This window comes from Canis aureus, chromosome 16, assembly GCF_053574225.1.
Source record: "Canis aureus isolate CA01 chromosome 16, VMU_Caureus_v.1.0, whole genome shotgun sequence".
In the NCBI taxonomy this organism is placed as follows: Eukaryota; Metazoa; Chordata; class Mammalia; order Carnivora; family Canidae; genus Canis; species Canis aureus.
Window position 1 is genome coordinate 11647174 of NC_135626.1, and position 27154 is coordinate 11674327.

A 27154-nucleotide genomic window follows, 5' to 3' on the forward strand; every position below is an offset into this window, starting at 1 on the left:
GAACCTAATGGGGCGTTTACTACCACCCGGCCACAAAACATAGCAACAGTACCGGAAGACTTTAGCAGGACCCAGAAAGCAGCCCACGATGTGATATTCAAAATGTCCAAGACACAATCCAGAATCATTCAACATATAAAAAAATAGCAAAGAGGTGTCTGGGTGGCTCAGTCGATTGAGCTTCCGACTCTTGGTTTCAGCTCAAGTCGTGATCTCAGGGTCATGGGATTAGACCCCGTGTTGGACTCCCTGCTCAGTGGGGAGTCTGCTTGAGATTCTCTCTCCCTCCCCCTCTGCTCTCCCTCCATGCACTCTCACTCACGCTCTAGCTCTCTAAATAATCTTTAAAAAAAAAAAAAGTAGGGGAGGCACCCAGGTGGCTCAGCAGTTGAACATCTGCCTTCAGCCCAGGGCGTGATCCTGGAGTCACAGGATCGAGTTCCACATCGGGCTCCCTGCATGGATCCTGCTTCTCCCTCTGCCAGTGTCTCTGCCTCTCTCTCTCTCTCTCTCTGTCTCTCATGAATAAATAAATAAGATCTTTAAAAATAAAAAGAAAAAAAGGAAAATGTGACCAATTCTCTGGGGGAAAAAAATCAATCAACCGATGCCAACCCTGAGATGACCTAGATGTCAAAATTATCAGACTTAAAGCAAAGATTATAACCAGGTTCCATGAGGTCAAGGTAAGCACTCCTGAAACAAATAAAAAAGTAGTAGTTCTCACCAGAGAAATTAAAAAAAAAAAAAGAAAAAAAAGAACCAAAATTTGAGGACTGAAAAAAATGATGTATCAACAAAACACTCACTGAACAAGAAGGAGAATAAAGAGGACGGGGAAGCAGGTCAGTGAAGCTGATACATGTGCATGAAACCATCAACCCGAAGGCACAGACTGAAGAGAAGGAAGAGCCTCAGGGAGCAGTGGGCCATTAGAAGTCTAACAGCTGTTCCTGCAGAACAGACTGGTGCCCAAAAGCATCTGAATAAGTCATGGCCAAAATTCCCCCATATTTGGTGAAAGACACCTATTTTCAGGCTCAAGAAGCACCGCAAAACCAGACAAAACCGACTGGAAGAAAACCGTGCCCAGACGCTCCCTAGTCAAACTACAAAGAAACACAGATAAAGCAACAGGCCCTCGGGACCCGTGGTGACGCGATCAGCCACAGGCCTCCCCTGACCACCCTTCACACGATGAAAGGAAAAAAAGACAAAAGCACTTTGACAGAAACAAAATTTGGAAATTACAAAAAAGGAAAAGAAAAATGAATTTGGCAGGTTAGAAAAATGACCAAGCATAAGTTCTGGAACAGAAAAATCCAGTAACTAAGCTTCATTTCATACACTGGCCTGTACAGCAGAGGACACACAGCAGAGAAGATCAGTGACAGACCCTGCAAGTGTCACGAAGTGTGACTAAAGTCCATACAGGAAGCAGAGAAGGATGGGAACCCTGGGTGGCGCAGCGGTTTAGCGCCTGCCTTTGGCCCAGGGCACGATCCTGGAGACCCGGGATCAAATCCCATGTCGGCCTCCCGGTGCATGGAGCCTGCTTCTCCCTCTGCCTGTGTCTCTGCCTCTCTCTCTCTCTCTGTGTGACTATCATAAATAGACAAAAATTTAAAAAAAAGGAAGCAGAGAAAACATGGGACAGGAACAGCATCTCACCAGACGAGATTTTCCCATACTTGTAGACTTCACAAAACCCAGCAGGATAAAAAAGGAGATGTACACACCAAAGAACATCTCAGTAATACCAATTAAACTGAAAAACAACACAAAAGCTTAGAGCAGCCATGAGGGAGGGCCCTGTAGCCAAGGACAAGGTGGCCCGGACACAGCCTTCCCCACTCCTCCTGCTAAGCAAACCCATGAACCTCGGAAGTAAGTCACAAGACAACCAAGGCTGCCCAAGGAAGGCAAACCGTCCTGGGACCCTCGGACTGGAGGAGCAGATGGCAACGGGGCCCCTCACAACCTCCCACCTGACAGAAGGTGACCAAACCTGGTGTCTCCTGACCCTTGGCCAGGGGCTCCTTCCCACCCAACGCTGACCCAGAGTCCTACCCACCACAGCAGGCCAGCGGGGGGGACCAAGGGGGATGGAGAGGAAGCCCCACTAATTAGCTCAACAATGCCCCCTGCCAGAAGTACTCTCCTTCCCCGGACCCTGAGACACACACAACCCCCCCCCGGCCCGACCATGTGCACGGGGGACCCCATCAATACAAGTGCCAAGTCTGGGAAATGCTCTGTCCTCCAGAGACGCCAGCAAGCTCTTCTGCCTCCTGAAAGCAGCACCAACAGGGACAGGGGATAGGGAGCCCCCCAGCCACACTAGGTACACATCGCAGCACTGCACTCTGAGGCAGCCCGGGCCTGCGTGCTGCACCTGCCCAGGGGGCTGCTGTAACCAGGACCCAGAGGCTCTTAACACAGCAGGTGGAGGGGCCAGAAAACAATCAAAACTCACTTGTCACACCCAGAACCAGAAAGTCAGGACTTGAAAGAGAAAAGCACACTGACTGATCCCAACACTGAAACAAGTGGAACCTTGGCATGACCTGACCAGGACTGTAAGCTAACCTATCATAAAAGTGATTCTACAAGCAATTACAAATACTCCTGAAACGAGAAAATTTCAGCAAAGAAAAAGAAGTTATAAAAGAACCAACCAAATACAAAACTGGAAAACAGCAACAAACTACACGGGCTGGTTAGCCCCACGTGTGATGTGGGGAGGACAGAGGGCATCAGTCAGGAGCTTGTGGCCAGAGACACAGAAGTCCCCAATCTCAACACCACACAGAGGGCACACTGATGAAAAATGAGTGGAACCTCGGGGACCTGCAGGAAGAGAACACGAGAGCCAACGCTTGTATCACCGGAATCCCCAGGAAAGAGGGAACACTGAGTGGGGCTCACGCAGTACTGGAAGAAATGATGGCTGACAACCTCTCAAATATAGCAAAAACTAGAGACATAAACCCAAAGAAATCCACACCCAGACACACCAAAACTAACTTCTGAAAATCAAAGACAAAGAAAATATCCTTGAACCAACTGGAGAGAAACCCCGCACTCCAAACAGGAGCCATGAGCTTGAGGGACGGCGGGCCTCTCCCAGGGCCAATGCGGACAGGACACAGGACAGAAGTGGCACACCTTCTTCAGGTGCTGGCAGAGAAGAGCTGTCAGCCAGATCCCACACCTGACGAAACTATGCTCCAGGGATGAAGGAAAAATAAACACATTATTGCAAAACTTGATTATTTTTTAGGAGATTTATTTACTTACTTACTTATTTATTTATTTTAGAGAGAACAAGCCAGAGGGAGGGGCAAAGGGAGGGGAGAGGGAAAGAATCTCAAAGCAGACTCCACCCTGAGCAGGGAGCCTGACACGGGGCTGAGTTAAATGACCAAGCCAAAATCAAGAGTCAGACACCCAACCAATAAGCCACCCAGGCACCCCTAGACAGAAGAAAACTTTTAAAAAATATATTAATTTCTAGCAAACCTTAAATGAATGCCTAATTGAAGTTTTCCAGACATAAAATTATAAAAGAGGGAATCTTGGAGCATCAAGGAGAAAGAATAACAGAAAGACACAGATAATTTGAGTAAATACAACAGACTATCCTCCTCATGAGTTTTCTAAATTATATCTGGTGATCAAAACGCCAACACCCTCAGATAACTCATGACAATAATATTTAAAGGTGGGGAGAGCAAACGGACCAAGGTGGAAAAAAGGCTTTTGACACCTGACTTGAAAGGGAGAAAACAATACCAGTCAGCTGGCGTTAAGTCATATATAAATACTCTTAACACCCAGAGCAATTATTAAGAAAACTGTAGACACACACCCAAAAACAATACAAATAAATCAAGATGGAATCTTAAAAAGCTGTCAAGTAATCCACAGGAAGGCAGAAAATGAAATAGGAACAAGAAACATAAAACACAAGATGTCAGACTTAAGCCTTAACTATCGACAATTACTTTAAATGTAAAAACCCTCAGTACACCAAGTAAAAGACAAAGATTGGCAGAATGGATTTAAAAAAAAAAAAGTAAAGGCAGTACAAGTACATTCTGTTTACAAGAAACTCACCTCAAACTCACTGATTTAAGTAAGCTGAAAACAAAGGGATAAAAGACGTTACACCAGGAAACATTGTTATCCAACAAACAAAAGCAGTAATAGCTGTACCAGTATCTGATAAAACAGAAAGAAAAATACTAAAGACAAGAGATACACATTACATAACAGTAAAAGGGTCAACCCACCAGGAAGACCCTACAATTCTAAATGTGAATGCACCAAACCCACAGAGCCTCAGAACAGGAGAAAAAATGGACAGAGGCAAAAAGAGAGACAAGTACAGTTAAGGGCCGCAACACCCCTATCAGCAACTGACAGAACCGCTACACAAAAACCGACAAGGAACGAGATCTGCTCACACAACCAAGAGCACTTAGTGGTACATGTGAACACATCACCCCACAGCAGTAGGAAACACACTTCCTCTAGTGCTCATGGAACATTCATCAAAAATAACCTTACCCTGGGCAATAAAACAAACTTTAACAAATTTGAAAGAATAGTATTAGCTTACCACAACAGAATCATACTAGACATAATTACAAAAAGACAAAACAGGAAAATCTCAACACATGGAAATTACATTTATAAATAATTCATGGGTCAACGAGAAGCATCAAAGGAAAAAAAGTTCAGAAAACTGAATGAAAATGAAAATACAACATACCAAACATACATGGGATGCAGCTAAGGCAGTAGCAAGTGGAAAACTGATAGCACCAAGCTCTTACACTAGAAAAGGAAAAAAAAAGCTTAATCATCTAAGTTCCTACCCCAGGAAACTAGAAAAAGAGCAAACTAACCCCAAATCTAGCAGAAAGAACGGAGGCAGGGGTGGCTATCAAGGCAACAGAAGAAAAAGAAAAAAAATAAATAAATAAAGGCAACAGAAGTCTTGGTGGGAATGGAATGTTCCAAGTCTATGTTATACAATGTCACTACCTTGGTTGTGATACTAAATTATGGTTTTTCTTTAAAGGTTTTATTTATTTATTCATGAGAGAGACAGAGAGAGGCAGAGACACAGGCAGAGGGAGAAGCAGGCTCCATGCAGGGAACCTGATGTAGGACTCGATCCCAGGACCCCGGGATCATGCCCTGAGCCAAAGGCAGATGCTCAACTGCTGAGCCACCCCAGGGGCCCCTAAATTACGGTTCTGCAAGAAGTTACCACAGGGGAGGCTGGGGAAAGGGTGCCCAAGACCTCTCTAATTTCTTGCAAATGCATGTGAATATATAAGTATCTCAAAATAAAAGTTTAATTTTTTAAAACATTGCCCCAAAACCTAAAAACACTTAACAACATATTCAAAATAGCCAATAAGAAAAAAAAAAAATAGCCAATAAGCATGTAAAAAAACATTCCACCTCATTAGTCCTCAGGGAAATGCATAACCAAACCACGGGGAGATAGCATGACCTGTACACCTGAGTGGCTAAAATTAAAAAGCCTGACAAAGCCACGTGCTGGCAAGGACACAGACCAACTGGAACCCTGACGCTTTGCTGGTGGCTACAGAAGACACACACGCCAACCTTGGAAACCAGCGGGAGAGTTAAACACACACTTGTGACCCATCAACTGTGTGGCCAGGTGTCCCCCAAGACGACTGAAACAGATGCCCGTGAGCACTCAGAGGGGCCTTATTCTTGGTAGACAAAAGTCCAAGCGGCCACCCACGAGTGATCGAGCAAGCACACTGTGGGCAGCCAGACAACAGAGGGCCACTGCTCCCCCCACTCAGCCAAAAGGTCCGCACACGTGGGGTGAGTCTCCATGACACCGAGTGCATGAAGCACTCCCGAGCCACACAGGGAGTAGCTCATGTCTGACTGGAAGTATACAAGGCTCTAGAAAAAAACAAATCTAATCCCCACCACCAGAGCACAGCAGTGAGGTTCTGGGCTGGGACGGGCTACAGGGGCTGACACTGACCCCAAGAGATGGTCAGTGGAAAGGGCTGAACTTGACCATGCTTAAACCTCAAACTACTCTTGGAATGTGTGCACTTTATTGTACCTAAGTATGCAAAGTATCCCTCAACAAAGCTGATTTCCTCAAAGGTCCAAACTAAAATTCTTCACTGTACACCTGCCAAACAACGGGCCTTAACCTACCCTCCGGAGGCTTCTCTGAGAGGTGCAGGTTTCACACGTCCCTTCCCTCCTTAGAAACCTTCCACAGCTCCCCAGTTCACACATGTCAAAAACCCCACTTTACCAACGTGCCATTCCAAGCACTCCGAGATGAGGCCCAGGCAGTTCTCCCACGGCTTTGGCCTTCCCAATCTGCGGCAGTGGGAGGCACCCAGCGCACCACCACCCCCGCTGCAGGGCCAGGCTCACCTCCCCGCTCCTTGCCCTGGCTTCTGTCCATTTCCTGATCTCTGCCAGCTTCTTACCACCTAGGCCACAAAGTCAGCCTCTCTGAATTGAATGGAACATTCTGGATTCCCTCAGGGGAGCCTCACCCTCCCCTTACCAGCTGTGCCTCAGCACCAGTTCCTTTCCTAGGCACCCGTCTCCTCAGTCTTGCATCACAGGTGTCTGTGTGTCAGGGACCCCTGAGTTCACAGCACATGCCCACTGAAATGACAGCAGTAAGTGAGCCTGAAGTGAGCAGAGGATAGTCACGGAGGGGTGCAGAAGAGAACAGGCCAGCACGCACAATAAAAGGCCAGGCCCGAGGGAGGAGTCAGAAAGAGAAACTCAGAGGTGAGCTTCTACCTTAAAAGCAGAAAAGCTCCAAAGAACAAGGACTGAATATTCCTGTCAAGGGAGCCTTGGGCAGGGCCCCCCCACCCCCCCACATCAGTCAAGCCCATCTTGGGGGGCCTTGCTTCCCTAACATCTGTCGCTCATCTACTCTCATCCCCTCTGCAGACAAGCTATGCAAGGCCTTGGACGTCAAGCAAAACAGCAGCAGCTCTGCTATGGATTCAGTGTGTATCCTCTCAACTAATGAACTGAAACCTAGCAGGAGGGACGCCTGGGAGGCTCAGTGGTGAGCGTCTGCCTTCCAGCTCAGGGCATGATCCCCAGGTTCCACGATCGAGTCCTGCATCAGGATCCCCCCCAGGGAGCCTGCTTCTCTGCCTCTCTCTCTCTCTCTGTGTGTGTGTCTATCATGAATAAATCATTAAAATCTTTAAAAGAAAGAAAAGAAACCTAGCACAAAGATAAAAGTGTTAGGAGATGATTAGACCAGGAGGCTGGAGTCCTCATGGAGAGATTAGTGCCCTCATAAGGAGGCTCAGAGAGCTCCCCTGCCCCTCATGCCCCATGAGGACATGACAAGAAGACAGCCATCTCCAAGCCAAGAAGCGGCCTCACTGGACACCAGACTCTGCTGGCACCAGGATCCTGGACTCGCACCTCCAGAGCAGAGGGAGACAGATGTCACCCAGGCTATGGCACGTTGTCATCGCAGCCTGAATGCCCTCAGACACAGCCCACATATTCCACCGACTACAGCACCCACCCACTCCAACCTGCTAGAAGAATCTTGCCAGGCTCTATCTCTCGTCACACCACTCCCTCTACACGAAACCTTCCCAGGCACACATCACAAAAGAAATCCCTAGCCAGCTTGGAACACCATAGACCATCTGGCCCAGACTGTTTCCTAAACTAATCACTACTATTCCAGTCCACAAACCCTGTCATGAGGTTACTCGACTCCATGGCGAGCACTTCTTTCCCTGCACATGACCCAGCCCTCCCTCTACTCCCGGAGGGGCCACCCACACCTTACCCATCCTTCAGGGCCTCTGGCCCCACAAAGCCTCCCCACCGCCCCTTGTGGCCCGTTCACCCACCCGGCAGCTCCCCAGTCGGCCTCCAGACAGCCGTGGTACTGACGCCATGCCACATGAGTTCGTTCCCCTTCACACACTCAAGAGTTTGTGTGGACTTCGAGCAAGTGAGGAGAGCACACATCACATAAGTTACGCCCTATCCTTGTGTAGTGCAGACTACGACAATGTACGTGACAGCTACGTGGTCATCCCTGGCTGGATGCATGTAACGCTGGCTCCATCCAGCGTGTGGAGCCACATCCTGGCCACATTCACGCTGGCTCCATCCTGGCCACATTCAGATCAAATGAAAAATAAAAGCAATCTGAGATTTTTGATAGCCCAACCAGGAAGTGAAAAAGAACACCGTACACATATGGTACCATAACTATACACAAAAAAAAATCAATAACAGGAGAAGCCTGTGAGCTAAGAAGAGGATAAATGTAATATAAAGAAAAAAATATTAAGGAATTTTTCGAAGAATACGTGCACAACTTTAACCTCCAGCAGTGTAAAAGTAGCCATGTTGAGGCTCGCTCAAATTTAAAGGATCAGGACAGTCTGAACTTAGAGATAGATGTCTGTTCTCTGGTTAACACTGAGCTTGTGGCATTGAGACCGGAAAGAGAATGTGTGCAAACCCGTACAACTTTAGAAATACAAACTCATTCATGTTACGGCCGCGAGGACAGAATATAGATCAGATCTCTACTTCAACTATTTCAAGATTTCCAACTCTGGCACACATTTGACAAGCAGCTGAGCACTGCAAACAGGGCACCAATCAGGACAACTATGACCCCTGACCTCACAGACACCAGGCAGCTCTCAGTACACCCAAGCTGAAGGGAGGTCATGCCAAAGGCCAAGTAGTGACCCCTTCAGTATCTCGTAAACCCAGCAGGTGCACCCAGGCTGCCCTGTCACTTCCAGCTCAGAAGCACCCAAATCTCTTGCCAAGAACAAAAGACTACTAAAAAAATACAGTCTGAGCTCATGAACCAGTAATCTGAGTGAATCACCAGGTAAAAAAACGACCATCTGCTTGCAAATGAGGACCTCCCCACTAAGACTCACACAGCCCTAGTGTGGGGTTCCGAGCACACAGTTCATTTTATTTTTTTATTTGACAGAAAGTGTGCACAAGCAGGGGGAGTGGCAGGAAGAGGGAGAGGGAGAAGCAGACTCCCAGCTGAGCAGGGAGCCCTACACAGGACTCGATCCCAAGACTCTGAGATCATGACCTGAGCCAAAGGCAGATGCTCCTATGGTTCATTTTAAAGAAAGATCAAAAAAAAATTTTTTTTAACAAATAAAATAAAATAATAAAATAAAAAAGAAAGAAAGATCACTGTGACAAAGCAAGGTGGTGACCCCTAGAGTGGACAACAAAGAGATGTGGATGCTAAAATCCATTAAGCAAACAGAATCCAGGCAATCCCCACAGTCCATATGACAAGACCACGGCAGCAGCTCCACCGCAGAGACCATCACCGTCTCACAGGCCAGCACGTCACCATGCAGATATCCCATCCCACAACATGCTTTCTAAATGTGTGGTTTGATCACTCCTACTAGAGAGTGAGAGGGCAAGAGTGTCAACCCCTTGCCAACAGTGGGCTCTAGCCAACCCCGTGGACTCTTACCAGCCCAGTAAGCTGCCCTGGTGGCCCCTCCAGCCCTGCCCGCTTTGGGCAGCTCAGCCCCCCGCCACACAGTGTGAGTTGCAGTCAGTGTCAGCCTGGTTTCCAGGACTCCTCAGACAGTAAAATAACTACCATTTGGCTACATAGCAACAAGTCTGCAAACAGCCAGTGCCTTTGAGTACTTTCCCAGGTGGTTGTTTCAACATTGTCCTTGGAAGATAACAAAAATTAATACCCTCCCATTATCCCCTGAAACCAAGGCCTAGAAACCTTTAAGTTTCTAAGGTCATGGGCCAAAATCAAAGCAGGAATGCAGCAGTCCCTGTACAGCATCTCCTCTGCAAAACAAATGGCACTTCAGGTCACTCCTTTAAACTTTTTTACAAATTTGTTACAACTTTCACCCAAAATGACATCACAAGGTATTACAGCTAAGCAGGTTCTACTTTTTTATTTATTTATTTTTTTAAGTAAGTTAAGCTCTAGGCCCAAGGTGGGTCTTGCACTCACGACCCAGAATCAAGAGTCGCATGCTGTACTGACCAAGCCAGCCAGGCACCTCGGGTTCTACTCTTTCTTTCAGACGCTTTATTTTTTAAAGATTTTATTTATTTATTCATGAGAAACACAGAGAGAGGCAGAGACACAGGCAGAGGGAGAAGCAGGCTCCGTGCAGGGAGCCCAAATCGGGACTCGACCCCGGATCCCAGGATCACGCCCTAAGCCAAAGCCAAAGGCAGACGCTCAACCACTGAGCAGGCGTCCCTAGCAGACACTTTTAAATGAACAACCTTCAGCAGAAAATAATTAAACCACTGTCAGGAAAACAACAGTCACCCCAAAGAAGGATGGGGGAAAACCAAGTACAAGGCAGCCCCCAGCTCTTGGCTGTAGCAAGCAGAGCCAAAAGCTGGAGGAGCCTTAATGTATTACCACACGCCACCACCAGGCCTGGCCAAGGGGAGCTCTCCCAAGCCTCCCCATCTACTATAAGTGGCAGACAGTGACCCGGGGAATACCGCGGGGGACACACGGGGAGTCCCAAGAGGCAAAAACAAAACATGAAGGCAGCCTCAGAGCATCTGCCAGCTTTCAATTCCTACACAGAAGGAAAAAAAAAAAAAAAAAAAAACGTTGTTTCATTTAGCTACTTAAATGACAATTGTACAGGTAAAACACTGAAGCCACTTTCAGGATCATACCCCCACACACGGATTCACCATTAAAGTTGCAGATTGAAAGAACCACATCTAATTAACTGGAAACCAACCTGGAAAGACACAGGGAGATGTGGAACCAAAGAAGAAACAAAGAACAGGCCCCTGGATCAGGAGAGGAACATGGGGGTGAGAATCTAAACTATCCACCAAATTCCCCTCCCCACCTTTCTGCTCTCCTGAAAACCAAGACCGTGTACCCAACATCGCGAGTGGGCCATCCAGGCTGTGACCCCACACCAATGACCTACATGCAATCACATCAGCTGAGCCAAGGTGAGTCTTTTAGGATGTGAATCAGGATCTCCCAAATTCGTAAATTTAAAGAGACCCCTTCAGAATCAATGTACAGAATGGAAGACTTCTCGTTTAGCAAAACTGAATGGAAACCAGATCTCCTAAACTCCGTGTTTGACGAGGGCACTGCTGCAGTGGGAGAGTAACCAAATGACTGATGAGCAACGTGCAATCCAGTCTTACTTAGACCCTCAGACAGTGTCTACTCTCCTTCAGCTCCCACTCACATTCTATTCTATAAATACCCACCCTTAATAATTTCAACACTGGAAGGCCTGTTTTAATATGAATTTCTGAATTAATTATCTGATGACTCGGCAAGTATTACACAGAGATCTGGTACTGGAAATAAAATTAGACCAACGCAGAGATGCACAATTCCAAATAACTGACAAAACCCACACTGAACGCCACAGCTAAATGCAACCAGATAAACACGCATTTGTTTTGCTAAAGAAATTGGAAAGCAAGCAACAAGAGGGTTTTTATTAAAAAGTATTTGTGGGGATCCCTGGGTGGCGCAGCGGTTTGGCGCCTGCCTTTGGCCCAGGGCGCGATCCTGGAGACCCAGGATCGAATCCCACGTCGGGCTCCCGGTGCGTGGAGCCTGCTTCTCTCTCTGCCCCTCTCTCTTTCTCTCTCTCTGTGACTATCATAAATAAATTTAAAAAATTTAAAAAAAAAAAGTATTTGTGCTTATACAGCATTCATTACCAGAACCTTAGTCATTTCCATACATGAAATCTTAAAATACACAGGAGTGAAACCTTGCACATATGCCCCAGAAGCCATGCCCAAGAATAATACACTGTGCTTCCGAGCTAAGAACTGGAGCTCTGCCAGCGCCCATGCGTGGTGAACGGGCCTCTGGTGAAATACTACACAGCGGTGGAAAAGCAGGAGGTCTGGATGCAGCTAGAAACTAAGATATCGTGTAAGCAAGCAGTGTCTGAAGAAGACATCGCTAGGAAAGGTGCAAGAACACATAAGACTCCATGACTCGGGTGAGGCACACGTAGGTGGTGAACTGCCAAGAAAAGCCAGCTAACAGGAGACAGGCGGCCCAGGTGAGACAAAGGCGCGGAGGTCCTGGCTCAGGGGCTTTCCCTTAGGCGGACTGCTAGACCCTGAACGGCCGCTCCAATGATTCATCTTTGCATCTTCCCCTAAAGTTTTCTGCACAGTTATCAACTCCCTGCTTTATCCCAGGCACGGAAATTCAGAGGTGGGGCAATGCTCCCCCGTGGTCCCCCCACCATACTCCACAGAAACCCAAGGCATTTCTGCTCAGCTAGAGACAACTTGCAAAGCTGAGCACTGGAAAGGCAAGGACAACACACTCCTTGCATGCTCCACAGCCAGCTTCAAACACAGCGGCACACAGAAGGCTGCGACTGCAGGCGGTGTGTCCTTGTGACCGTGGCCAGGCCACCCGGTCCACCCTGCTCTTCCCCGAAGGGCGCGCTCTCCACTTCGGAGTCGCTCTACCAACAGGGACATTCTCACCCGAGTAAAGGCCATTTTAAAACCGGCTTCAAATGAGGTAGAAGACACAGGATGAGCTCTTGGGTAGGAACCCAAAACAAAAGCACCAGACACTCATCAAGCCACTAACGAGAATCACTCGGTCTGTAAGATTCTGGCAGCTGGAAATAGGAGCGCCTTAATCCACTAAGCATATTAGGGCCTAACAAACTGGATTCAGTAACAAGGTTACCTAGTTCTTCGAAACGGAAATGAACTGAAGCTAAGGATGCTCATTAGGCACGATCCGTGTAAAACCCAGTTTCTCGTTGGGGAATTCCGCGCGTGAGGTTCTGCGCGCGACCAGAGCCCGGCGCGACCAGGCTCTGCCCCCGCACCCGAGCAGCAGCACCCGAGCAGCAGCACCCGAGCAGCAGCACCCGGCCGGCCCCGCCCCCCACCCCGGGCGGCGACCCAGCGGCCGCACCGACGCGCGCCCTGCCGCACCTGCCGGCGGACCCCCGCCCGCGCCCGGGCCGCTCCCGAGGCTCCCCGCGCACAAAGGCGGCCCCGGGGGGCCCGGACCCCCGCCCCGCCCCGCCCCGACCCACCTATGCCGTAGGCCTTGGCGCAGATCCACTGCAGGTTGGCCGCGATCTTGGCGCGGGCCGAGTCGTAGCGGTCCAGGGGCACGATGTCCACGGCGCCGTCGGGCGCGGCCTCCATCCTCCTCCAGCCCTCCCCGGCCGCGCAGCCGCCCGCGTCCACCATCTGCACACAAAAAGGCCGCTGCAGCGCGGGCGGCGCCCGGCCTCCGCCAACAAAGGCGCCGCGCCCCTCGCCGCGCCGGGCCCGCGAGCCCCGCCGCCCCCCGGAGGCCGCCCCCGCCCCCGCCCCCGCCCCGGCCTCACCTCACAGCCGCCGCCGCCGCCGCCACCGCCGCGGGTGCTGCTGCCGCATGCTGCGGGGCCGCGCCGGGAGGCCGGGGCGCCGGGAGGCCCGGAGGCCCGGAGGCCGGGGAGGCGGCGAGGCGAGGGGCGCGGGCCGGGGCGGGGGGCGCGTGCGCGGGCCGGGGCGGGGGCGGGGGCGAGGGCGGCGGGGGCGGCGGGGGCGGCGGTGTCGGCGGCGGCCTCCGAGGAGGCGGCCAACCGGCGGGAGCGCGCGCGACGCCGAGGCCCTGCGCACGCGCGGTGGGTGCCGCGCGCCGCCCCGCCCCCCGGCCCGCGCTCGCCCCGCCCCTCGCCGCACGCGCAGTGGGAGCAGCCCGCGGCCCCGCCCCCGGCCCGCGCTCGCCCCGCCCCTCGCCGCACGCGCACTGAGCCAGCTCGAGGCCCCGCCCGTCTCCGCGGGCGCCCGGAGCGGGGTCGCGCGGCGCTGGTGGGCGCGGGCGGGCAGTCCCCGGTGGGTCCCGCAGCAGCCCTTTGTCTAGGCCGCGTTTCCTCCGCCCCAGAGGCCCCAGCCGCCGCCCGACGGGCCGACTGCCGTCTCGGGAGGGCGACACCCCTGCACCCCAGCAGCGCGGCCCCGGAGGCCCCCCCCGCGGAGAGCGCCGCTGTGGCCAGGGCCTCCCCGCCCACCATCGCGGGGCCGGGACCCCGGGGACGCCGGGAACCCCGAGCCCGCCGGAGGCGAGGGATGAGCGCGTCCTCCCGAGTGGGGGTCCCGGCGGGGAAGGCCGCCGCCCTGAGCCACAGCGAGGACCCCTCAGTCTGCACAAGCACCCGCCGAGAGCCGGGCCCGGGGCCCCCGGCAGGGCCCGCAGGGGCAGCCCAGGGCACAGGCGCCGGGGCATCGAGGCCTGTGTGGGGAGTGAGGGCGGGCAGGGGCGTCAGGGGAGGGCCACCTGGGGCAGGGGCAGCCCCGGGCGTGGGGCCTGCGTGGGGCCTGCGGAGAGCGAGAGCAGGCTGGGGCGTCCGGGAAGGCCACAGCGGGCACAGCAGCCCAGACATGGCAGTGCCGGCCGTAGTCCCAGGGAGGCCACCGAGTCCAGAGCCCGGGAGGGAGAGACACCGTTAGGAAAGGGTTTGCGGGGTTGGGGCGGTGGCAGGTCAGCACAGGAAGCTCTGACCTCTTCTCTGAAACGGGGAGCCATAGGGGGACTTGGAGCACGGTGAGGGGAGGGGGTGAGTAATCCTGCCAAGGTCAAGGAACAGGTGATGGTGGGCAGGACAGGGAGACCATGCCTTGGCAGGGGGTGTGGACTGGAGGGTAAGGAACAGGGGTCAAGAGTAACTCCAAGGGTTTCAGTATTGATTCTGTATCCTGCTACCTTGATGGTCACATTAGTAGTTCCAACCATGTTTCAGTTGATCCCTAAGGATTTCCCATATATAAGATGGTGACAACTGTGAACACAAAGACTCGTCCCTCTTTTCAATCTGGATATCAGTTTACTTCTTCCTCGTAGTTGAAGTCCCTGGCCACAGCCTCCAGTACTCCCTTGAGTAGATGTCCTTGTCTTGTTCCCATTCAGGAGAAAAGCATCCAGCCTCTCATTACCCAGTACTAGGTTAAATGTGGGTTTTCCGTGCTTCTCAGGTTGAGGAAGTGCCCCTCTACTATTTTGCTGAGTGTTTCATCAGGAAAGCGGGCTAAAAATAAAAAATAAAAAAAAAGGAAAGTGGGCTAGGTTTTCTCCAATGCCTATGATTATCAAGATGATTGTGTAAGCTCTTTTTATTAGTTCAATTAACATGGTATCAACTGATGTTCAGATATTGAACCAGCCTTTCATTCCTGAGATAAATGCCATCTGGTCATAGTATATAATTTTTTTTCTCAAATGTGGCAAATTGTTTAGAGGGGGGGTTTGGGTTTTGTTTTGTTTCGTTAGCATTACTGAAATGTAGTTGACCTCTAACAGTGCAAGCTGAAGGTGTACAACGTGATGATTTGGTACCTGTATAGTATATAGTACATGTAATACTTATATGTAGGTATATTTTGGGAAATGATAAGCATGTTCAGGGAAGTTAACATCCATTACCTCACCTGGTTACTTTGGTATGTGCATGTGTGTTGGCAACCTTTAACATTCACTCCCAGCAACCTTTGAGGATACAATACACTATTGAGGAGCCAGCATGCTGTACATTACATCCCCAGAACTTACTCACCTTAAAACTGTAACTTTGTACCTTTAACAAAAACCTTCCCATTTCCCCCACCTCCCATCCCCTGCCGACCATGGATCCACTCTCTCTTTCTGAGTTTGGTTTTTGGATTCTACATCTATGTAAGATCACACACTGTTTGTCTTTCTCTGTGTGCTTTATTTCGCATAGTGTAACACTCTGGAGATTCACTCATGTGGTCCCAAATGACAGGATTTCCTTTTTTATGGCTGTATTCATACATTTCATTCAATATGTGAGATAGATATGTATGTATAAATAGATCATTACCTTGCCTTCACCCTCTCACCCTCATCCAATGATGCACTCAGGGCACTCAGGTTGTTTGCATGTCTTAGCTGTTGTGCATAATGCTGTAATGAGCATGGTGGATGCCGGTGTCTCTCTGACATAGTGATTTTATGTCCTTCCATTATATACCCAGAAGTGAAAGTGCTGGGTCATGTGATAGTTCTGTTTTTAATTTTTTGAGGAACCTCCATACTGCCTTCCAGAGTGGGAGGGTTCCCATTTCTCCACGTTCTTGCCAACACGGGTTTCTGGCATTTTTGGTTGTAGCCATTCTGGCAGGTGTAGGGTGGTATCTCATCGTGGTTTTGGTTTGCAATTCCCTGATGATGAGGGATGTCAAGCACCTGTCCATGTACGTGTTGGCCACTGCTATGTCCTCTTTGGAAAAATGTCTGTTGAGATCCTTTGCCAATTTTTAAAATGGATTATTTGTTTGGGGAGTGCTTCCCTTCTTCAATTTTGTTTGGAAGAGTTTGAGAAAGATCTATGTTGATTCTTAAAATGTTTGGTAGAATTCACCCCTAAAACCATCTGGTCCTGAGCTTTTCTTTGTGAGGAGATGTTTGATGACTTATTCGATCTCCTTAGCCAATATTGACATATTCAGATTTCCCCTTCATGATTCAGGTTTGGTAGGCTGTACGTTTCCAGGAATACATCCATTTCTTCTAAGTTATCCAGGTTGACATATAATTATCCATACTCATCTCATGATCCTTTGTATTTCTGCAGTGTCTCTTCTAAATGTCTCCTCTTTCACCATACCTTTGATGATTTAAGTCCTTTTTTTCTTGGTTAGTCTGTCAATTGTGTTTATCATTTTAAAACACCAGATCCTAGCTTCCATGATTTTTTTTCCTATTGTTTTTCTAGACCCTATTTCATTTCTTTCTGCTGTAGTCACCTTCATTATTTTCTTCCTTCTGCTAATGTTGGGCTTATTCTGTTCTTCTATTTCCCTGAGGCATGAAGTTAGGGTGTTTATTGGAGATCTCTCTTTTTCTTAATGTAGGCATTCGTCTCTATAAAATTCCCTTTTAGAACAGCTCTTGCTCCATCCCATAAATTTTGGTACATTGTGTTTTGTCTCAAGATACCCTGATTTGGGGATCACTGGGTGGCTCAGCGGCTTAGCACCTGCCTTTGGCCTGGGGTGTGATCTTGGAGTCCGGGGATCAAGTCCCACATTGGGCTCCTGCATGGAGCCTACTTCTCCCTCTGCCTGTGTCTCCACCTCTCTCTCTCTCTCTCTCTCTCTCTCATAAATACATAAAATCTTAAAAGAAAAAAAAAGATACCCTGATTTCTTGATTTTTTTTTATTTCTTCTTTGACCAATCAGTTGTTCAGATGTGGTTTTTCATTTCAACATATTTGTAAATTTTCTGGTTGTCCTCCCTTTTTTTTTAAAGACTTATTTCTTTATTTCAGGGGGATGGCGGGCAGAGGGAGAGAGAATCTCAAGCAGATTCCACTGAGGATCCCTGGATGGCTCAGCGGTTTAGCGCTGCCTGGAGTCCCAGGATCAAGTCCCACATCAGCCTCCCTGCATGAGAGCCTGCTTCTCCCTCTGCCTGTGTCTCTGCCTCTCTCTCTCTCTGTCTCTCATGAATAAATGGATAAAATCTTAAAAAAATAAAATAAAATCCTAAAAAAAAAAAAAGATTTTACACTGAGCACAGAGCCTGACATGGGACTTGATCTCATGACGCCTAAATCACAGTCTGGGCCACCCCAGGTGCCCCGTCCTCCTGTTACTGATTTCTAGTTTTGTATCATGGTGACCAGAAAAGACATGCGATAGGATTTCAATCTCTTCAGTTTGTTAAGACTTGCTTTGTGACCCAGCATACGATCTGTCCTGGAGAGTGCACTGTGTACACTGGAGAACTGCGTTCTGCTGCTGCAGCAGCTGGATGGAGTGTTCTGTCTATGTCTGTCAGGTCCATTTGGTACACTGCGTTGTCCAGATGCAGTTTCCTCACCGACTCTCTCTCTGGGCACTCTATCCAATGCCGAAGGTGGGGTATTAAAGTTCCCTCCGATGATTTTATGTCTATTCTTCCCTTCACTTCTGTTAAAATTTTTTCCAAACATTCAGGTGCTCCCGTGTTGGGTGCTATGTGTTTACAACCATTGTATCTTCGTGGTTAATTGACCCCTTTATCACCACATACTGACCTTCTTTGTCTCTTATGACCAGTTTTGACCAACAGTTCCTCTTATCTGATAGAAGCACAGCCACTCCTGCTGTCATCGGGTGTCTGTGCAGGGCATGTCTCTGCATCCGTTTGCTTTCAGCCCACGTGTATCCTTAGAACTGAAGTGAATCACTTATAGGCAGTATACTGTTGGGTCTTGTTTTACGATCCATTCAGCTGGGGTATGTCCCTCAATTGGAAAACTTAACCCATTGACATTTATAGTATCTGCTGATAGGTAAGGACTCAGAATTGCCACTTTGTTCATTGTTCTGTATTATTTTGTTCTTTTATTCCCCTCTTGCTGTTTGTTTTGTGGCTCATTTTTTTGCAGGGTTTACTTTAACTCCTTTCTTTCTCCTTTATGTAGATGTAAGAGTCTGTTTTTCTTTTTTAAAGATTTTATTTACCTATTCACAAGACACAAAGAGAGAGGCAGAGACAGGAGAAGCAGGCTCCATGCAAGGAACCCGATGCGGGACTTGACCCCAGGACCCCAGGATCATGCCCTGGGCCGAAGGCAGACGCTCAACTGCTGAGTCACCCAGGCATCCCTGTTTTTCTTTTAAGTAGCTCTACATCCATTGTGGGGCTTGAACTCACAATCCTGAGAGTCAGCGTCACGTGCTGCACCAACTGAGCCAGCCAGAGCCCCTACAACAGTCTATGTTAAGGTGACAACAGCTTACCTTCAGTCAACTGCAAAAGCTCCACATTGTCACTTCTTCCCATTTTATGCTGCTGACATCACACTTTACCTCTTTCCGTATCATGTGTCCGTCTACAAATTATTGTAGCTGTTGTTTTAACAGTGCTGCTTCAACTTCTAAGCGTCACACTGGAGGTGGTGGTGATTTACATGCCCATTATGGTGTTCAGGTATTCTGAATTTGACTATATATCTACCTTTACCAGTGAGGTTTACACTTGTATTTGTCTTTATATTGTCACTTAGCATCCTTTCTTTTTTAAGATTTTATTTATTTGTTCATGAGAGACACACAGAGAGAGGCAGAGACACAAGGAGAGGGAGAAGCAGGCTCCCTGCAGGGAGCCCGATGCAGGACTCGATCCCAGGACCCCGGGATCACACCCTGAACTGAAGGCAGACGCCCAACCATTGAGCCACTCAGGCATCCCTCTATGTTCAGTTTTGACTTCATAAAATCCAGCATATTTCAGTTTTCCTATAACATCAACAGGGAATACGTGTCACTGTCCAATTTGAGGTGTGCTGGGTCCCCAATGGCCATCAACTGAGCCCACGAGCAGGACAGTCGGGCAGGCAGTCCCTTAGTGGTGGGGCCCACGGAGCTTGTCAGCACATTTCCTTCTAGGATCCCAAAAGGAAGATTGTATTATAAAAGAAAAAAAAAGTATTTTTGCCAGGACAAAACAGGCCAACGTCCTGTCTTTTAAAAAAAAAAAAAATTGGGGATCCCTGGGTGGCTCAGCGGTTTAGCGCCTGACTTTGGCCCAGGGCGTGATCCTGGAGACCTGGGATCGAGTCCCACATCAGGCTCCCTGCATGGAGCCTGCTTCTCCCTCTACCTGTGTCTCTGCCTCTTTCTCCCTCTATGTCTATCATGAATAAATAAATAAAATCTTTAAAAAAAAAAAATTGAGAATAGGTGAAACTGAAACAGAACCCCGGGAGGGCGCATTAGGGGACATGGGGCAGGGGCGGATGGATGCTGGCAGAGAGAAATATCCTGGGAGCCTGATGACAGCGGCACAGCCCAGCTCACTGACTCTGGGCTCATCACAGACAGGGCACCAGTGTCCAGTCTGCAACCGAACCATCCCCCCTGTGCCAACTCCAGAGCCTTGACCATCGCTTTGATGGGATTGCTGAGCAAGGCGGCCACTCAGTGAGGACCTGTCACCCAGCCCTCCAGGGAGGGGAGACCACCTAGCCCACTCAGGGCTCCTGCCTGCCTGTGGGGCACACAAGGAAACCCCAGCCCATCACCTGCTGCCTCCCCATTTGCTCCTAGACGCACCCCAAGGTCAGGTCAGACTGGTTTACCCAACAGCTGACAGGCCATGTTGTGTCCCCTGGACTCCTCGCCGGTGACGCAGTGCAGTGGGCTGAACAAGCCCCCCCCAGGGGACCACGACCTGCGCCCTAGAACCTGTGGATGTGCCACATGACCCGGAAGAGGGACCGGGCAGACAGCACTGGGTTAGGGACCTGGAGATGGGGGACTGTCCTGGATTTCCCGGATGGGCCTGGTCCCAGGTGGGTTCCTCTGCAGGCTGGTGCATGTCCCCGCTCCCCCCGCCCTGAAGTCCCCAGTCAGGACCTAACCCTGCCTGAGGTGAAGGTGAAGGTGTGGGGATGTGGGAGGTGGCGGGGTGGAGCCAGGGAGCGGGACCCCAGAGGCTGCGGCATCCCTCCCGCCCCGTGAGGACACAGCAAGGTCGCATCTGAGAACCGGGAGTGGCCTCACTGGACATCAACTCTGCGGGCACCGGGACCCTGGACCTCCAGCCTCTGGAGCCACGGCTGAGGGCCTGTCGGAGGTCCAGGGGTCCGTTACCACCGCCGGAGCCCACTGGGGCCCGTTGTCATAAAAGGGACACAGAAGGGTCAGAGTCAGAGGGAGAAGCCATGAGGACGGGGAAGCAAGGAAGCCACCGTTCCTGCAGCCCCCAGGAGGGACCAGCCCGCCACACCGCGACTAGCCCATGTGGAGGCCCCTGCTGCACCACTCAGCCCAGAAAGAGGACTACGTGTTGGTGGCATTTTGTCCCAGCAGCCTCCGGACACCCATCCAGCAGGGAACCCACTTCCCACTTCCCCCAAAACACTCAGGACGGTGCAGCTGCCCAGCCCCAGAAGGGACACACATCCGGGCACACTGTCCGCCCCAGGGACCCCTGCCCGGCCCAGAGGGCCGCTGCTCAGGTTGCAACCCTGGCCCCGAGGTCACTGACCAGGGCTCTTCCCATCAGACACAGACACGGGTGACAGATGATGTGCACGTGTGTGATGTGCTCTCATGGGGGCCCAGGCTAGCCGTCATTCCCAGCTGTGATGTGATAAGGGCAAATACTGGGCCTTTGTCCCTGGTCCCTGGCACACAGCTCCAAGAACCCTCAAGTTTAGGGGTGATAGGAGTGGGGAGTGCCTAGAGAGCAGGGGGCTGGGGCTGGGCCCCAGCACAGGTCGGGGGAGGACACAGAGCCCAGCACCACAGCCCATGGCACTGTCCATCACGCCAACAGGCAGGGCCACCTGGAAAGTCCCTGACTGACAGCGTCCAGGGAGCTGCTGGGCTGCTGAGCTCATCCGCATGACAGGAGGGTGGCACGCCCCACGTGCTCGGGCCCCTCCCAGTCCTCATCCTGTCGCTTCCTCTCATACCCGCTAAGCGGGAGATCAGGTAAATGAAGTGTTTTTTCAGAGTTTTGTTCTAGCAAAGTGAGCTGGGGGTGCTGTGGGACCCTCCTCATTTGTTGCCAAGTTGGACAGAGCACAGGGACCCTGGAGACCTGGCTCTTGTAGCTGGTGTCTGAAGGGGCCAGTCCTGTGGGGAACTCTGAACCTAACTGAACCGAATCATGGGACACCCCGCCACCGTCTGAGAGCTGGAGGCCACATTGTTGGGGAAACAATCCGCATATTTGGTGTCAGAAGTGTTTGAGTGAAAACAGAAGGACAGGAGTGGGTGGCTGGCTCGGTCAGTGGCAAGTGCAATTCTGAGTCTCAGGGGACGTGAGCTCAAGCCCCACCATGGGGTAGAGGTTACTTAAGAATAATAAAAATCTGGGCAAGCCCGGGTGGCTCAGCGGTTTGGCGCCACCTTCGGCCCAGGGCCTGATCCTGGAGTCCCAGGATAGAGTCCGTCAGGCCCCCTGCGTGGAGCCTGCTTCTCCCTCTGCCTGTGTCTCTGCCTCTCTCTTAATCTCTCTCTCTCTCTGTGTGTCTCTCATGAATAAAGTCTTTAAAAAAAAAAAAAAGAAGAAAAATCTTTAAAGAACCCAGATAGACTGTACACAGGCAAGCTCTAACCCCACGCTGGGAGGGGGAATCCAGAACGTCCACCCTCGCTAGCTCATGACACAAGCATGACCTTTCCCAAATCAAGGACCCAGCATCATGGCTGACCGTTCCTAAGTCAGACCTGCCACCCACCAACCACAGCACCCTGACCTCCAGCCTGATGCCCCCTCCCACCTGGCTGGGGCAGTTCGGTCTCCCAGCCTTCCCTTCATCACCGCTCCCCCGAAGGTAAGACACTAATTCAATTTGAACTTAATTGAATTCATTAAAATTGAATTTCCCCCTTGGGAAAGAAACCCAAGGGATTTGTGGGCAGGCCACGTTGTGAGAAGTCTCTGCCTCCCTCCCCTGGGGTCGATGGCATCCCAGGACAGGGAGGGTGTCAAGGGGGTGCGAGGGCGAGAAGGGGCTGCCTGTGCTGGGCAGGCGTCTGCCGACCTGTGCTCTGCGGCTGCACGGCTGGCTGGGAGCTTGCCACGGCTTGTCCCTCCGGGTGGGACACACGGTCAGTCCTCACTGCTCCTCCATTGTGCTGTGTGTTTCCTCTGAGGATGCAGCACACAGGAGGGACCCCATGACCCAGGAGTCCTGGGGGGATGGCTTGCAGGTCAGCGACCTTGAATTTGGCTTATATTGATCACGGCTTCCCCCCAGCCCTGCCCATCCTGGCTGGCCGTGCAGCTGGCACCCAGCACACCGGGTGCAAGCACTCCCCTGTCCTTCCTGGGAGCAAGGGCCCCGCCTGACATCACTCGATGAGAAAGTACGTTTTAAGGCCACAAACTTCATCTGCGCCATTTCAGAAACGCAAATTACACACGTCCTGGGGCTTTGTAAAGGAATCCCTTGCCCCTCTTGCCATGGGGGCCTGGTCCCACACATGGCTCTTAGTTCTTTCTTGCCAGAAACAAAATTCATAACGAGAATTGCCTCTGGGGTCACCCAAGGCCAGGGAAACCAAAGGCTGCAAGAGGTCACGTGTTTGTCACGGGACAGCACCTGGCGAGTGGAGTTGCCCACACAGCCACTCTCCAATCCCCCAGACCTGTGCTCTGCGGCTGCACGGCCGGCTGGGAGCTTGCCACAGTTTGTGGCAAGACAGCTTCGTGCAAGGGCACCCAGTTCGTGCTCCAGGCTGGCGGAGCGTAGGGCAGACAGGACAGGAGGTTCCTGGGGCCGCTGGGATGACAGCACAAACTGGTCCACGTCTGTTCTCTCCACTTCTGGGACTCAAGTCCGAGGCCGGTGACCCCTGAACCCAAAGGGAGAATCTCTTCTAGCCTCTCCCAGTGGCTGGTGGCCAGCGGCCACCCTCAGCTTGCTGAAGCACAGCCCAAAGCTCTGCACCCCTCTGTGTAGCCTCCTCACCGCCCCTATGGATTGAGGCCACCCAGTGACCTCAGCTAACCCCATCACCTCTGTGAAAGCCCTGTCTCCTAACGCAGGTGCGTCTGAGGTGCTAGGGGTGAGGGCTCAACACAGCTTCTCTAAAGGACACACTGCACCCCTAACGGTGCCTGAGGTGGGAGGAGTCTCAGAGCAGGTAACATGGGCACATCCCTGACACCTCTGTCCCTCACCCTTGACCTCAGGCTTCTGAGTGTTTCCCCAGGCTTGTGTCCCCACATCCAAGCTCCTGTGCCCTGGCTTTTCACCCATCACGCATCTGGAACCCACTGCATGCCAGAGGTGTGACATCACACACACTATGCCCTGGAGCAGATGGCCATTCCTTCCCACCCACAGGAAATGATGGTCTGCTCCTCGTCCCCCATCAGGGGGCCATCTGCTCTTTCCCTGAGCCCACGCAGGCTCCTACACATTTCCCAGAGTACCTCTTGGACCGCCAGGCACTCCCAGCAGCCGACCACCCCATGCTGCTCCTCCAAGGTGCTGGCCACTACTCCTCCAAGGTGCTGGCCACATGGTGGATGGCTGTGGGCCAGGGAGCCCCACACCAGTCCTGTTTCCAGCCACGTGGTGGGAGGGTCAGGGCTGGCCCTTTCTGGAACACATGACCTGGGGCATGCCCTTTCCTGATGACCCCCAAATGTTCACAAGTGACTTGGGCAGAGTTGCTCACCAGGCAGGCTCCCTTCTGCGTGACCTCCAAAATCCTGGAGCCAAATGCTGCTGAGGAGTATGCACGCCAGGGAACCTAGCCCGGCTGGTCGAGCACACACCGTCCACTTCCATGGGCCCACACTGGACTTAATGTAGCTGCTCAGTTCCCAGAGAGAGTGTGCGGTGAGGGCCACTCCGGGGACAATCCAGTAGCATGGGGACCCCAGACCCTTCATTATCTGCTCTCGCTCAGGAAGGATGGCAGATCACAATGGGGCCAACAGGGAGCGGGCCCACGTGCTGACCTGCAGCACCCACGCCCCTGGTCTGAGCAAAGCAAGGAGACTGGGTTCCCACACAAGCTTCGAAGGCGACTCCTCTCAGGCTGGTTTCCACCCAAAGCTTTGAGGAGACATTGCTCAGGGAGTGCACATATTGGTACACATCAGGTGCCAGCACCTTCCACAGCCCCCCACCAGGGAGTCACAAGGAGCACCTCCAGCACTCGAGACTGCAAGGGGGGTGGGGTACCCAGGAGGGGTGCAGGGAGGCACAGGTGTGCCCGGCGGATGGAGAGAAACCCACTGCACTCATGCACTTCTTGCATTGGGCCCCTTGGCTTGGCTGCCCTGCGCCTGGGACATCCAAAAATGTGCAGTGCCTTATCCACTCTGTGCCCGCGCAGCTTTCCTCGGCCTGCCAGGCATCACATGGCTAAGGCCCCCTTGGCATCACCTGCCCCTGGAGACCAGCTCTGCCTGGAACCCACTGCTGTTCACATTCTTAGTTCTTGTGGAATCATCTGGAACGTGGTGACCAAGACTGTGGAGAGAAGGCTGTGCTTTGCAGAACCCAGAACATTATCAAGACCCGGCGCCCCTCTGGAGAGCCCCAGGGTTTAGGTCACGATCCCCATTGGCTCTGGTCTGCTGTCCTGAGTGCGCAGCCAGTGAGGGCAGAGTGACAACTCATAGGTGTGGGAACCAACGGCCGTGCCTGAGAGTCTAGATGGACGTTTTATTCAAATTACAGCTTTATTTTTCAAATTCCTTTTCAAACCAGGCAAGTGATTAGAAGATATTTTCTCCAAATTCCAGTGCAGACAGTAAAGCAGGTATTATAAGATATTCATCATAGAGGGAGAAAGAGTCCACCCAGCAGCAAGCAGACTCTCACCAGCACCATAGCACGGCCGACCAGGGACAGGATGGGGACGTTAACAGGTCGGCCACCACTCCCCTTGGACAGAAACCTCCGCCACCAGCCATTCCCTGGACCACAGGCCTCCCCTCAGCCACTTCCCACCCACCAAGCCGTGCCTAAGACCATGTGAGGCTCCCGTGAAGATGGAAAGGCCACTCCACTGAGCCAGCCCTGGGTCTGCACAAAACACCTCAATACCCCGCAGACGTGCTAGTGACATGCCATGATGTCCTGTGGGTGAATGGGGCAGGCCCTGGACGCCAGCTTCAGCGCAGGTCCTAATCAATCCCAAGGGGTACAGCCGTCCACACATACCCCCAAAGGACCACCGCCCGGGGGGTCCACAGCACAGGGCCCCTAGCAGGGAGGGAAACCTCATGGGAGCCAGAGCCCCCAGCCACCCAGGAGATGGCACCAAATGCCCAGCTGCCACCCGACCTGAAACCACCTACAATAAGCAACACAGGAATTGTGCCTGGAGGGGGGCTGGTCATCCAGCTATGAAGGGTACAAGATTTCTTTAGCCAGAACTCAGGCCAGGGCTGTTCTGGTGGTCGGAGGACACACTCTAAGCCAAGTACTGATGCACTTTCCACACTAAAGAATCTCCCTGACAGTGGATGGAAAAGGTGCACCTGCTGAGCCTGACGCCCCAGTGAAGCTGCCACAGGTCAGTTCCTGACCAGGAACCTGGCTTCTCTGGGGAGTCTGAGAAACACAGTGTTTCATGCTGGGCTGCAAGCATCAGGGGCACAGAGAGCTGGGCCCCCAGCCAGCCCCTAGCTGTTACTGGAGCAGTTCCACAAGGCAGAGCAGCAAAGAAAAACAAGGACACAAAGCCTAAGAACCATTTGCAGGTGGCTATTCTAAAGACACGACACTACGGACACCTGAGTGGCTCAGCAGTTGAGCATCTGCCTTCAGCTCAAGGCGTAACCCTGGGGTCCTGGGATTGAGTCCCACATTGGGCTCCCTGCAGGAAGCCTGCTTCTCCCTCTGCCTGTGTCTCTACCTCACTCTGTGTCTCTCATGAACAAGTAATATAAAATCTTATATATATTTAAAAAAAAAAAAAAAAGGACACAACACTAACCCTAGTAAGAGTGCAAAGCAGATCTCTGGTGCTCTGGACCATTTACAGCTTCAGGAACCATTGAGATGGTCTTAACATGAGGCTCAGAAGACGTGAGATTCATGACCTCTAACAATTACTTTTATTATTTCCATCCAGAAGTTTTAAGTCTGAATCTAAAGAACAATGAAAAAAACCCAGATCAATGGAAAGAAACATTTCCTTAACACACTGTGCTGAGCTAACAGGGGAAGGAGCTGAGCCAAGGCTCCCTGCAGTAAGGTGGCCCCCAACTTGCACTTGCCCATGAGGCGACAGCTGAGCATACCCAGTGCCACCCACTGGGTGCTGTTCAGGGGTTTTTCAAGCATGTCTACCTCTGGCACAGGTAGGTGGGGCTACTTCAGGAGGGAAGTTCAGGAAAGCCTCTAAGAACTTCTTCAAGCAACAAATAACAAGCAGAGTTGGAAAAAAAAAAAAGGAAAGCTGTAACCCATTTTCTCATTTTTGCAACACAAGTAACGTTTTTCTTTTTTTTAAAGATTTACTTATTATTTTAAAGCAAGAGCCCAAGAGAACCTAAGTGGGAGGAGGCAGGGGGAGAGAGAATTCAGGCAGACTTCCCACTGAGCGTGGAGCCGATGATG

General features: G+C 51.4%; 1 protein-coding gene and 1 long non-coding RNA gene across 6 annotated transcripts in view; both read right to left on the bottom strand.

Annotated features, from left to right (window-relative positions):
- CAMSAP1 (calmodulin regulated spectrin associated protein 1) overlaps window positions 1–13542 on the bottom strand; it is a 63377-nt gene extending 49835 nt beyond the window's left edge. For 2 of the 5 annotated variants that reach the window (XM_077851353.1, XM_077851352.1), the window contains exon 1: window positions 13146–13264. Coding sequence is in view for 2 of the 5 variants with exons in the window: in XM_077851349.1 (XP_077707475.1) it covers window positions 13146–13305 (160 nt within the window). In the remaining 3 variants the exon portion in view is untranslated. Of the gene's footprint in view, window positions 1–12787; window positions 12903–13145; window positions 13306–13445 lie in introns of those variants that run through there. The other 3 variants (XM_077851349.1, XM_077851350.1, XM_077851351.1) reach the window with 3 other exon arrangements.
- A 1362-nt stretch (window positions 13543–14904) lies between these two features.
- Window positions 14905–16370, bottom strand: LOC144285244 (uncharacterized). Its single transcript, XR_013353588.1, has 2 exons — window positions 15939–16370; window positions 14905–15125 (listed from the first exon to the last, which is right to left on the bottom strand). It is a non-coding gene; the product is annotated as an uncharacterized LOC144285244 (long non-coding RNA).
- Window positions 16371–27154: the final 10784 nt, after the last annotated feature.